The 14,327-nt window shown below is 39.0% G+C and overlaps 1 protein-coding gene across 2 annotated transcripts in view; it reads right to left on the bottom strand.

Annotated features, from left to right (window-relative positions):
* The window catches only part of LOC134217891 (nuclear factor 1), a 61,236-nt gene that overhangs the window by 18,670 nt on the left and 28,239 nt on the right, over positions 1–14,327 (bottom strand). For both annotated transcript variants that reach the window (XM_062696727.1, XM_062696734.1), the window contains exons 4-5: positions 3,650–3,841; positions 3,373–3,550 (exon numbers count right to left, since the gene is read on the bottom strand). In XM_062696727.1, coding sequence (XP_062552711.1) covers positions 3,373–3,550; positions 3,650–3,841 — 370 coding nt within the window. The remainder of the gene's footprint in view (positions 1–3,372; positions 3,551–3,649; positions 3,842–14,327) is intronic.

Raw genomic sequence — 14,327 nt, 5'->3', positions numbered from 1 at the left:
AGGAGGCTTCCAGGCCTCTTGAAAGGAGGCTTCTGAGCCTCTTGAAAGGAGGCTTCCGAGCCTCTTGAAAGGAGGCTTCTGAGCCTCTTGAAAGGAGGCTTCCGAGCCTCTTGAAAGGAGGCTCTGAGCCTCTTGAAAGGAGGCTTCTGAGCCTCTTGAAAGGAGGCTTCCGAGCCTCTTGAAGGAGGCTTGAGCCTCTTGAAAGGAGGCTTCTGAGCCTCTTGAAAGGAGGCCTGAGCCTCTTGAAAGGAGGCTTCCAGGCCTCTTGAAAGGAGGCTTCCGAGCCTCTTGAAAGGAGGCTTCTGAGCCTCTTGAAAGGAGGCTTCCGAGCCTCTTGAAAGGAGGCTTCTGAGCCTCTTGAAAGGAGGCTTCTGAGCCTCTTGAAAGGAGGCTCTGAGCCTCTTGAAAGGAGGCTTCCAGGCCTCTTGAAAGGAGGCTTCCAGCCTCTTGAAAGGAGGCTTCCAGGCCTCTTGAAAGGAGGCTTCTGAGCCTCTTGAAAGGAGGCTTCCTGAGCCTCTTGAAAGGAGGCTTCCGAGCCTCTTGAAAGGAGGCGTCCGAGCCTCTTGAAAGGAGGCTTCCGAGCCTCTTGAAAGGAGGCTTCCGAGCCTCTTGAAAGGAGGCTTCCGAGCCTCATGAAGGGAGGCTTCCGAGGCGCTTGAAAGGAGGCTTCCGAGCCTCTTGAAAGGAGGCTTCCGAGCCTCTTGAAAGGAGGCTTCCGAGCCTCTTGAAAGGAGGCTTCCGAGCCTCTTGAAAGGAGGCTTCCGAGCCTCTTGAAAGGAGGCTTCCGAGCCTCTTGAAAGGAGGCTTCCGAGCCTCTTGAAAGGAGGCTTCCGAGCCTCCTCTTGAAAGGAGGCTTCCGAGCCTCTTGAAAGGAGGCTTCGAAGCCTCAGGCCAGACATTCTAAATACTCACGCTCCTCTAATGTGAACATGTACTATACACATGTGGAAGTGTTGGCTTGACAAATGGATTGCGAGTGATTAGACTATGCGTCCAATTTGGGAAGCTCGAGATTATTCAGTAGCCGCTAGGTTGCGAAGGCCGACGGAAGTCCTTCGTAGCTTAGTTGGTTAAAGCACCAGTCTAGCGTACTGTAGGGTCGTGGGTTCGAGTCCCATCGAAGGGAAAGTGGTTACCTCCAATACATTTTCCAAACAGTATCTTCCGCATAATGTACTTATTCACATATGAGTTTTCACAGCATTGTACATTTTCTATTGTTAATAATTATTTTTTTATGTTTGTTTATATATTTCGGGAGAAAAAGTAATTCATACTCAAATTTGGATCAGTTTTTTATAAAAATAAAAACTTACGTATCTCGAAGACTTCGATTGTGGCCTTGTCATAAACCTCGTGTCGTGTAGGCAGATAATCAAAACCATTGGAACCAATTGAAAAACATATTTAAAATAGGCTACTACGATCTGGATGTTGAACTTTTGGTTGCCAAGGGCGCCAAAAAAAAAACTTTTGGTTAAATTTATGGTCTACGTAAAAATCTGAATATTGTGTTTTAACAAGTTTTTCAAAGCTATCTTGTTTGTAGTTTGTGCTACTATCAAATCGCAATTCTTACCGCATGTTATTGATCTGATATGTTCACAAACACATTCGCACGCTTTAGTCCGAAATGTATGGCTGCCATTGTTCGATAGTGAATTATATTACACGATTTCATTTTATATTAGGTTTAAGCAAATAGTGAATATATTTTCCTTTCTTGTGATATAGAAGTGGTGATCATGTGTATAAAGCTATTTACATAGCAAGTTCGCCGTATTAGAAACAATATGAAGGAAAAACATACGCTGCAAAACGGTATTGTATACTTGCGGGATCCAACAAAAATGTACCACTTATGAACATAACAGAAACACGATTTAAAGTCTACCATTAGAATTGAATAAGGTGTTTGAGGAAAAGTAGGCGTCTCTGAGGAAATAATATCCGAAACAAATGTGCCCCTGCGAAATCTTTGCTGCTGAAGAAAGCAGCACAAGTTGATTCAAAAGTATAAGATTGCTAATGTCGTTTCTGTTCGCGTGACTAACATTGAGGTTACTTTGACCTGGCAGCCAAAGTACCGGTACTACAAGTGTCAAACCGAAGTTGGTGATGGAATTAAACATGCATTACAATATGATGCATACATTATGATGCTTGATGATGCATAATTGGCAAAATAATTTGAATGACTACAGCGCCACTATCGTTCTAGTACTTATGCTTCTACTGCAGCACACGAATGGCAGTAAAATATAATTTCCATTAGTAATAAGAAATTTTCCATAAAAAATTGCCAACAAAGAAATCTATGCAACAAATATATATGAAGTTTCCACAAATAATGCAAAATTTCCATAAAGAAATTAAAATATTGCATGAAAAAAAACACAACAATCAATATTAGAAGTAAACAAATATTTTTTCCCTAAAAAATAAAAAACTTTCCACAAAAAAGAAAATTTCTATAATATATTAATAAAATTTTACTTTTTTAACAGAAGGGGTCATCTATGAAAAAATGCTCAGTTTTATTGCTTTTTTAAATTTTACAATTTTTGTTATTGCTTTTTATTGATTTTTTGTGGAAAATTTTAATTTTTTTGTGGAAAAAAATATTTATTTTGTGGAAAGGTTTGAAATTTTTTATTGCTAATATTGATTTATTTATGGAAATTTTGTATTTTTTTTTTCAATGGAACATTTTGCATAATTCAGGGAAATTACTATTTATTTATTGCTTATACTTTGATTTCTTCATTGGCTATTTCCTTTTTTTTAATTCTAATTTTTTAGGAGGAGTTTATATTTTAGTCGCTTGCAAGCATAAATGAGGTACGGCTTAAGGATCTAAATTTCAGTGGAAATTGTGGCAAGCATTCACTGTGGAAATTTAAAAAAAAAACTTCCTTCAAAAATTTGAATGAACTGTGATCTGCACTTCCCGACCTAATTCAGAAGAACTTATCGTGGAAAAAGTTTGAATGTAATTTGCCGTGATTAACATGGCAAATATATTGCACTTAAATATTTCCAGGTAAAAATAATAACGGAGATAGTTTGGGAAATAATTTCGACGATCATGGTTCAAGCGATAAATGCTCTTTTTTCGTGAAGGCAAAAAAAATATGTTCTATTTTTGACACAAAATTTTCTGCCTCCGATAGGCTCGATCAGATTCCGACAAAATTATTGTGCAAACTCATCTAAACACCATCCCGATATCTCAAAAGAAGAATCACTTGAAAAGTCCAAAAATCATCTATGGTCGTGTCTTTTTTTTCAGCGTAAAGAATCCCTATCAGAGCTCATTCCCCTCATACCGAGAACCACCTCACTGATGCTGCCGGATTATATCATACTTACATCGGATGAAGTTGGCCAGATAGAGATCCAACTCCTTAATTAATACTTGTATGTGGTACGGATTGATGCACAGACTGGGACTGGTGCAAAAGCAGGCTTTCTCGAGCCGTTCGCCGTCGGTGCTTTCCAGGGGAATCGCCTTGAACAGGATCACCATCACCAGATCCAAACGCCAAACCTGGTATTGGAGAAAAAGAAAAATGATCGGAAAACGAGAAAAAAAGATAATCTTAGTTCCCGTATGGCAGAGCAAGAATTGCATTCAACGGGGATTTACCTTGTCCGCCTGTCGGAGGCAGTCTATTCGGCGCATTTTGCCCTTCTGGTCCGGATTCGATAGGATGCACATGGAGGTCTTCTTCTTCGAGATGCAGTGGACAAAGTTCTCCCGGCTGTCGTGGGTGATGTCCTTGCGCAGTTTCCCCAGCAGACGGGCGGCCCACTTTTGCTTGGTTTCCGGATTTTCGTTCTGCAAAATGAGGATAGGTGGGACAATGTGAAAAAAAATTCGGAACGTCGGTTTAGGGTTGTGAAATGCGGCTCCGTGAATTCAAACTTCCTGTAATGTAGCCGTCGGATGTATGCAGTGTGCATTTTATCAATGCAGATATGGATGCCAATCGGAAATGCGTGTACGTGAGAAAGATGCATTCGATGAATGCAGAATGAACTGACTGCAAATGTTGCAGTTATGTACCCCTCCAATTGTGCCATCTCTTGCCCCAATAGGGACATGGCCGTATTGTAGCCGAATGTTTATTAAATGCGCTCATAATTACTTACCCTGAGAGTGAGTATGTTCTTAAGTATATTATAAATTTTATTAATTTTTCATACAATCGTACAAATGTCTACTCTAAGAAACTTTTTATTAACAGTTATAAAACTGTTTAAAAGCCTAAAATGTTAATTAATTTAGAACAAAATCAACGCAATTGTACAAGAAGTCATATAATATAAAAAACAAAGCAACAGTTCACTCATCATTCGACATTTAAACGGCAAAATACAACTGGTCATTCCGATAAAGACATTCAGTTAGATTGAAACATATAGTTTTTAAAACCTATATTCCATAACAAAGTCCCCGAGCAATACCGCACCACAATTATCACGTACAACCTACTGCTCGCCGGAGAAATCCGATTCCAAATCCCAAGACACGCCGATACCAGCAAATCAACCAAAAGTTATACGCACAAATCTCCCGGGACCAACCCGGTTTGGCATAATAGAAAATTACCGCATTTCGGTGCACAATTAGCCCTAAACACAGTTGCTCGTCGGCAGTTCTTTTACCGCTTCAGGCTATCGCCGCAGTACAATGATTGCACGTGCCACCGTCCGCCCTCGCCATCTCATCAAATCGCACAAAACGACCCACGCTGAACGAAGATAGGCCTCCGCCATTATCCGGTGATTAGCGATTGTTGTATTGAATTAATTTTCGGCGGGTTGCTGCCTACGCGTCGCAGCCCCGGTTGTCATCGTTGCGCACCGAGCCCGCACAATAGATAGAAGGTGATTATCTTGTTATTGTTTGGGCTGGTTTTATTAATATTTCATATGTTTTCCGCAAACAGTCAGGATTTTCCTGAACAACACACACCGGACGATAACATCAAAGGTATCGGATTCGGATTAGCCCGTGCCGAGCTCGGGAGGGGCTGATGACTTGTGGGATTTCATGCTGAGTAAACTCATCTTCAAGATTGATAAGAAACCTGAATCGGGTTTCTCCTCACGCACACCTAATTGAAAGTCTAAATTTGGACACATGTTTTCCTGTTTGCAATGCAAATTTTGCGACTCGCTGCCATTTAATTGGAAAATAAACGCTTACTTTTTGAAGTCGATAACGAAATTAGCTTCCACCCTCCCCGCAGCGGACGGGCCGGCGAGTCAACAATGCATGCACTTCACAACCCTCCATTAGTGCTGGCGATAACTTCATTACAATCCAGTTTCAGCAGCGCTTGGAAATTTTGAGCCGCCCTGCTTTTGAAGTCTCGCGCGAATGCGTTGGATGTGGGTACCCTCTTTCCTGCGGGAATTTTTCCTCGCTGTGTAAATTGACACCATCGGAGCACTGTGGGCTGACGACATGAAGTTGACGCCAAAAGTTGCACTTCAAATCGGGCATGGAATGGAATACTGATAATAATCAAGTGGGCAAATCATGAGTTTACTGAGGGATTAAGGTCCATAACGGACATTCCCGAAGCAGATCGGACCGCAGCACATAGGAATACGCAGTGCAAAAGCTTGGCCAAAACTATGTGAATCATTTTGTCATCTGTAAATGCATTCAATAAACATCAAAGTGTTTTTTATGCTCTTTGCATGTCAGATATCGGTATTTTATAGAGCACCACATGACGCAAGAACGCTGCCTTTGAGAACTATAGCGTGCTTGCTACGAGAGGTACCCACCTTTGGCTTCGCCAGTGAGTATAATCTTTCTTATGTTAATCTTCATTCTTTGATTGAGCATGAGCATGAGCATTATGACCGTACAATTCGTAGTTGCTACTCCGTGATTGACTAGAGCTTGCGAAATTGTACAGAGAACACAATAAATGGGGCTTGGGATTAGCTACCTATTCTGAATGTACACGTTTCGGGAGCTCAAATATTATAAGTCAATAACGGCGCCGACCACCAGTTGTAGAAATCTGTGAACCTTACTCATAAAACGAGAAGTAGGCAATGCAAAAGACACGCGAACATTTGAATCATTTGTTTGAGAAATTACATAAGTCCATTTTACACAATTTCGAGAAAGCAACAAAAAACTGTTTTTGAACAAATTAGCACCGAATCTTTCGATTTCTTCGATACAGATCAATGGTTTTTGGCAAAATTCAACACCCTGGGGTACTTCTGGTCAGTACTGCTAGTTTTCGTGACTGTCATGTGAAAGCGAAAACAGTTGCGTTTTCATTTTCAAGAGACCAAATGAAAATGTAGCCGTCTCCCGGTCACCTGTCACATTACAAGCAGTCATGATGGGAATGTGCCATGTTTTGAAATCTAAATTTCTAAATAGTTTTAATAGATTTATGCAAATAACAATGACTAATCGATACAATGATTGTATTGTTTTTGATTTTCGAGTTAGAAGTAACATTATTGAAGAAGAAACAGCTTGTTTACACTAGTTTGATGCGCTTTCATGAAATAAAAATCTGTGAAAATTTGGCAGAATTCCTTTCATTGTTTATGTTTTCTATGAAAGCGGGAGAGAATAAAGTGTAAATATCGCGTGACCTCTCTCAATGAAAATGAAAATCTCAGTACTGCTTCTGGTGCAAAAACTGTAAGCAGTACTCCACAATTGCTTTTCAAAGTGCGTGGACATATGTAGTTTCTCAAACAAACGAAAAAAAATTCATACATTCCTGAACAAAAATTTGTTTTTCGTGTTTTTTGCCAGAATACGTAATTTTGGACGGGGATTCATAATATATAAAAATCTCATTTTGGCCAAAAATGTTACATATGCAGTTTCTCAAACAAACGGTTAATTTGTTTTGCCTTTTTCTTGCCTACCTATGGGGGAGGTTCCTTCATCAGTGCTGCCACCTGGAGAAGCTTAGAGAAAAAGTAGAACCATGGAAATTTGACATAGCATGATATAGAACAGCGGTTCTCAACCTGGGGTACATGTACCCCTGGGGGTACCTTTGCCGGGCCTAGGGGTACCTCCTACAAAAATCCGTAATGGCGGATGAATTACATATTGATATAGTTTTGATAATTTAGAATTTTTGTGTTTCAAAACATTGTCTTTTACATAATATGCATGGCGATCAGCAAATCACGGTCTACTGAATCCTGCCCTTGACAACCAGTACAATGAATGAAGGGCTGTGGGACATAAAGATCAAAAAGACAAAACCTCGAATAAACAAATTTTAAAAATCTTCTATGCAATCTACCTGATAAAAACAGAATTTTGAATAATTTGTTAAGAATATGCTTCTTAACTAAAATATAAAGTCTAAAGATGCGGAAGCCTTCATTTGAGAGACATGAAAGCTTTTCCCGAGAAGCTCAGTTGCTTCGTCGGAATCATCCTTCTACGCTTCTCGGAAGCCTCCTTCCAAGCAGCTCGGAGGACTCCTTTCAAGAGGTTCGGAAGCCTTTTTTCAAGAGGTTCAAAATTCTCCTTTTAAGAAGCCCGGAAGCTTCCTTTCAAGTAACCCTGAAGCCTCATTTTAAGAGATCTGGAAACATTCTTATAAGAGGTCCGGATGCCTTCTTTTAAGTTTTTTGATAAACTAGGGCTCGAAGGGGCTCGGAGGGCATTTTTAACAGGCTCGAAAGCTTCCTTTTAAAGGCTCGAAAAATACTTGAAAGTCTACTTTCAAGAAGCATGTAAGCCGTCATTCTTGAGTCCCTGAAGCCTTCTTTTAATCTATCTTCTTTAAACATAATTTTTTATTTTCTTTTTTTTTTTTTGAAAAGCTCGGAAAGCTCTTTTAAAAAGGCTTGGACGGCTCCTTTCGAATGGTTCGGAAGCCTCCCTTTAGAAGGTCGGTATTCTTCTTTCAAGAGGCTTAGAAGCGTCCATTCAAGATACTCCAGTGCCTCCTTTTAAGTGCCTAAAAATCACCATTCAAGAGGCTCAAAAGCCTCCTTTCAACAGACTCTAAAGCAGTGGTGCTCAGCAGTTTGGGCGTTTTTTCCTCAATTTGCTTCTCACACAATGAAAATGAGCTTTGATCATACAAATTAGCACTTGGTCGGTATCTGCAGAGGTAAGAAAACGGATATTGGTGTTAAATTCACTTCGTACGAAACGAATTAAGCAAAACAAAGGTGCGGCCGCAGGGTAATTTCACTTTGATAAAGTCGTACGGAGTGATTTCACGACCAATATCCGTGTTAATACCCTCAGCTGATAGATATGTTTAAAAGCTTTCGTCCAAGTACTACTAAGCTCTTTTTCATTGTGTGACAAGCAAATTAATGGGAAAAACGCCCAAAACGCTGCACACCATTACTCTAAAGCCTAAGATGCTCTAGAGCCTCCTTTAAGAGGCTCGAAAGCAAGAGGCTTGGAAGCCTTATTTTAAAAGGCTCGGAAGGCTACTTGCAAGAGGCTTGGAAGCCTTCTTTAAAAGGGCTCGGAAGACTCTTTTAAATAGACTCGGAAGGCTCTTTCAAAAGGATCGGAAGCCTCCTTTCAAGAAGCTTAAAAGCCTCCTTTTAAGAGGCTCCAAAGCATAATTTTAAGAGTCTTCTTTTAAAAGGCTTGGAAGACTCTTTTAAAAAGGCCCGGAAGGCTTCTTTCAAGAGATTTTGAGGCCTGCTTTCAAGAGGCTCGAAAGTCTAATTTCAATAGGCTTGAAAGCCTCCTTTCAGAATGCTTGAAACCCTTCCTCGAAGGGGTTTAGAATCCTTTTTTCAGAGGCTTGGAAGTCGGAAGCCTTTCTACAAGGGGCTTGGAATTCTTTTTCCAAGATGCTTGGAACTATACTTTCAAAAAGCACGAAAGCCTCTTTTAAGTGGCTCAAAAACCGCCTTTTTAAAGACTAGGGAGCCTGTCTTCAAGAGGCTCGGAAGGTTTCTCTTGGAAGAGGATCAAAACTCTACTTTAGAAAGGCTCGGAAGCCTTCAATAGTCAAAAAAGTTCTGTAGGAAGCTCGATGTATGAACTTAATTTGAATTGGAAAGTTTCACGGAAAATGAAAATTCCAGAAAAGTTCATGAAGAGCCATATATTCCGTTAGTTTTCAGGTCCATTTTTCACATATCTTAAGAGATACGCTTACTTTCATTTACAGCAAAAAAAAACATTGGGGGTACCTCAATCAATGCAAAAGTTTTAAGGGGTACCTCTCAAGAAAAAGGTTGAGAACCGCTGATATAGAAAATAAGATTTAAAATGTCTCTAGAACGTTTTAGAATATTTTTTGTTAACAATTTTTAGTTTGTGGGGTTAGAAATTCAACAATCTTAAGCACTAACTGCTTATTCGAGAAAATTATAAAAATCGATATGTGTGCTTTTAAAATTCTAACCCCGTAAACCAAGATTTTTTTGAGAAACGTCCTTAATTTTTGTTATATAACAAAAATATACTTCATTTCCTATACCACACCGTGCGAAATTTCAATGATTCTACTTTTTCTCTCGATGACAGCTGGTGGTCTTCTCCTCCCATATTGCGAGAACAGAGAAAACTTCTAATTTTGCGGAGCAAAGAAGAAGAAGAATACTGAGTGTCGGAAACTTCAAATGACATGCACTGTGCGAAAAGTGTTGATATTCCTTGATATCAAGAATATTCAAGAAGTCTAAAATGTTTCAAAAACACATATTTTCTTTGATTTCAATAATCAACATTCACACCGAAAAAATCAACCAACATTATTTTCCGTGCATCAACTGATTTGACCATTGCGGAACAGCTTTCCAACGGTCGACCGTCGGATCCTCGTTCGAATTTTTCTATCTTCTCGCAATACTACTCGCAGAGAAAACAAAAAATGTTCGTGAAGCTTCACGAGTCATTCGGGTTAATTTTCAAAAAGTCATAAAGCATCCTCAGGGCATGTTTCTCACTAACGGTCGAGCAAGAACACAATTGTTTATTGTTATTGTGTTTATGTCAAGTCAATTTTATCCATTGTAGGGTTTCTTACCCCATTCCCGGCCTAACATGCATACGACTGCATTATTTAATTGATATTTATGACAGGAAGCAACTTTTCCTGAATTTCGTGGGCCGTGCAATACTGCAAAGGAGATCACTTCTGCTTAAAAATAGCTTTTCTTGGTAAACATCGTTTGAAATAGCTTTCATTTGATTTAAATTAATGATGTGCAGCACTCATTTCAGTCATAGCGATTGCATATCCGGCCCACTTCCTAACCAATTCCCGGCCTAAGCAAAATTTCGCTCAATCTCTCAACATCTTACTCTCATTCTCTCTCGGGACGGTAGAAAATGCAACGTAAACAAAAATATGCACGTTCAACGCCGACATGATGCCAGATGGTATTATTTATAATAGTTTTTATTTGGTTGAAAAGATATATTCACTTATCCAAATTACTTCCAAACGCTTAAAAACCATTTTTTTTTCACTTTTCGAAATCGAGAGAATTATAAATAACATGATAGCGTCAACTAATTAGATAGTTTTCCTATGAACGATGAAGGATTATTTTCATACTAGAAAAGACTCCTGGCCTTCTGACAGCACGGTGCGGCTAGAAGTTCTTAGACCGAGGTGAATTTTTGTTCGGTTTGAGGATACATTTTTAAATGTATTCTAATATGTTTATATTAGTTCTAGTGAAACGAACAAATAGAAAAGATTAAAGTGCGTGAGTTTAGAATTCTGGTATGGTGATTAACAGATTGAAGCAATGATTGTATCGAGAACTGTGACGATATTCAGGTAGGTGTTTATATGAAAATACCGTTTTGTAAAAGTGGAAAGATTCACTCCGGCTCAGTGGTGTAGCAACGGAGAGCGAATGTTCGGAATCTACATTTTTATTTTCTATAATTGGACCAATTAGGAGTGAAATAAATAGTTGGAAAATATTGAGTATTGTGCGAAATAAATGGGAGACTTTTTAAAAATTATCAATCATAAACCTACGGCTTCCAAAAAGCATAAATCCTTAGTTTTCTGTGCAGTGAGCCGGGAATCGGGTCCATACGCCCAAGTAGTGATTTACCCTATTCGAAAAAATCACAAATAATCGTGACCGTGATTTTTACTCCCGAACAAAATACTGCCCTGCTCTGCCCGTACTCGCGAACAAAGCAAGCGCTTGAAAAATGCAGGCAGTAGGTTCGCGCGAGTGTGGCATTTTTGGTAGGCTCAATTACACTCTTTTCTTACTCGTGAAGCGAGTATTTCCATCACTGCCGGCCACGTCCTTACGGTCATTTAGGAAGGGAAGTTAGTTAGTCTGACTCTCGTTGCTACTAGAGACCGAGAACACCTCTGCATCTCCACGATTGTCTCAGGATGTGGTATTGTGTTAGTTGTATAGGATATTTTATCTGGATTCACTTTTATAAGTGATGCGATCTATGGGATGGGAAATAACACTAATTCGCTGTCTCTCCACGAGAAAAAAAATTTAAACCATGCACGCTCGGTGGCATATGAAAACTGAGGAGAATCGCGTTTTGGACGACCTAACGGACACGTTGCACTGTGTAATTATTAGCCAGATATGCCAGCTACAGCTAGCTACAACAAACTATGGAAGATCGCGCTTGTTTCGACCATGCGCATGATCCACCGACACCAAATAGGTATTTTGTTATTTTTCCGACGAATAAAACAAGCACTGCACTTAATTGCTCGATGGCTACTCTTATCTTAATCTTCATTCTTTGATTAGTAACTTACCTAGTTTACCGATGAAATGTTTTTTTTTCTTTGACTATATCGTCATCGGATAATATCAAAATCACTGGATAATGTTTCTTAATATCAAATGGAGCAGAGTCAATAAATGCAAAATGCAAATCAACCGCTTTATTTTACATAGGAAAATACTTGTATATGCTTTTTATTGATCTAAATGTGTTCATCAAAGTGTCACTTTTCTTTGGAAGCGAAACTTTTTTTTTATCTTTATTAGTGTGTTTTTTTTATTTATTTACTAAGTTCAACACAGGAATATTGGAAGGAGGGGTTTAGAAGAAACCCCCCTTTGCGCCCAACCTACACGTAAAAAAATAACCTTATATGTTATGGCAAAAAACCATTCCAAAAACCAAAACCAAAATACTTATACTCTTTATTATGCCACCCAATGAAAAGTATAAGTTTCGGAATGTATGTGATTAATGCGATGTATAAGTTTTTTCTTATACATATCATTAAGCGCCTGTTTCGGTGTAGGGATCGCCTCAAAAACCATTTAACACATTAAAATTGTTTTGATTATTAATTAAACGAGGGTCGTGAGATCGTCATTTGGTAATCCTAATCTAATTTAGCCATTGGTCTGTGGTTAACAGTTTTTATGTCGTTTGAAATTGCCTCTAAAAGGATTGAATATTTGACTTTATGGTTGGATGATTAAGGGTATCTTACTTAACGAATCCCTACCCCCGCGTCTTTCTTTTGATGCTTTTCTATTATCTTGCAAGCAGTCACGGTGCATTAATTGGTTTGCATATATGCTGAGTTTTCCGGTTTCGTTCGTTCTCGCTATTTAGTACCCGGTAAAAATCGTTTACTCATTAATGGGTACTTTTTCTCTGCTATCTCTTTCTCTCTGCTGAAAAATTCACCCATTTTGGAAGAATAAGTGGATTTACTCATTTAAATGAGTAGATCCACTTATTCTCCCAAAATGGGTAAATTTTTCAGCAGAGAGACAGAGATAGCAAAGAAAAAGTACCCATTAATGAGTAAACGTGTTTCTCCGTGTAGGCATTGTACGATGACGTCATCAAAAAAATTTGACAGTTCACAGAGCTTGTTTACAAGGTGTAAGAATTTCAGTGCGATTTTTGTTCCGAATTGTTTCGTTGTAAAAAGAATTTGTTTAAATCGAGTTACTATACTATAATGTACCCGAAAGTAATTGACCGGCTTTCAGCGCACGCAAACGCATTGCCCACGGAAAGCAGAAACCGATATGTACAAAAAATTCCTCCTATCGGATTCGTGGACCCGTACGACGTACGAATGAATACGGAAGAATTTCCTACCACGGTAACTTCAGGTCACATCGTTGACTATCTGGTGAACCACGTATCCCCTACGTCAAAAGTAGAGTTCCGCAAAGATAAAAGCTTGCAAGCCTACCGGAAGTTTGAGGCTGGTTTCGTGTCCACCGTTCATAAATGACCATAATAAATGAGTTGCAAGTAATCAGAGGAAAGATAAAGTAAACATGTATGCACGTTATGTCTGGTATTTCTATATCTCCAGGTTTCCCATTCTATGAGGCTAAACCTGCAACCCCTAGTGGCCTGGATGATAATTGATCGAAACGGAAACGTCCGATCTGCACACTGCAATTGTGTAGCAGGATTGAGTGAAGCTTGCTCACACGTTTCGACGATTCTGTTTGCATTGGCAAATTTGCATACAATGGTGTCAACATACAAAGTAAGTTCTTAATTTTAATCATTCTTATCTTATGTTATCTTATAATGATTTTTACACTTGCAGCTAAGTGTAACGGAATTACCATGCTACTGGGCAAGGCCTTCAAAAAAAATCAAAGATGATTTAAATCATCCCGTAAAGAACATCGATTACGGTTTTAAAGTTATGAGGATGGATGACATAAAAATCTGTTGCAATCGAAATAATTTTTTAACCTTCGTGAGGGATTTGAAGCATACAGCAGTATCGAAGAAATTCTGCGATGGTATTAATATCATGTGTCAATCTTGCGAAGATAATATAATTCCGGACTACGTATTTCAACAAAGAAATATACTGCTACAACATTTATTCGATACAACGATGGAAGGACAATCGATGCACATTATTAACCAAGCTCTCCCATCCATATTGACAAAATTATCGATAAGCTATGACGAGATTGAAGGTGTGGAGTGACTAACGAGAAAGCAGTCGAGATCGGATTTATGGAAATTAGTAAGCATTGGACGTATAACTGCATCTATTATGAAAGAGTACATGCATACATCCACTAATACCGTGTCTTCAAAAATGACTCTTTTGAAGAAAATTTGTTATCCGAATTCTGTGATGTTCGATAGCGAAGCAACATCGTATGGACGACATCATGAACATGAAGCAAAACAAGCTCTAATGAAGAAAATGAACTGCCATGATGCGGTTGCTTTCAACGAGTGCGGGATTTTCATTTATAAGACCCAACCATACATAGCTGCCACACCACCGGACCTAATGATGACCTGCAAGTGCCACGGAAAAGTTAGTATTCAGATCAAATGTCAATTTCGACTACGAAACAACACTAGT

Source organism: Armigeres subalbatus, chromosome 1, assembly GCF_024139115.2.
Source record: "Armigeres subalbatus isolate Guangzhou_Male chromosome 1, GZ_Asu_2, whole genome shotgun sequence".
NCBI lineage: Eukaryota > Metazoa > Arthropoda > Insecta > Diptera > Culicidae > Armigeres > Armigeres subalbatus.
Note: the sequence above shows the minus strand (reverse complement) of the source record. Positions and strands in the feature narration are given on the sequence as shown.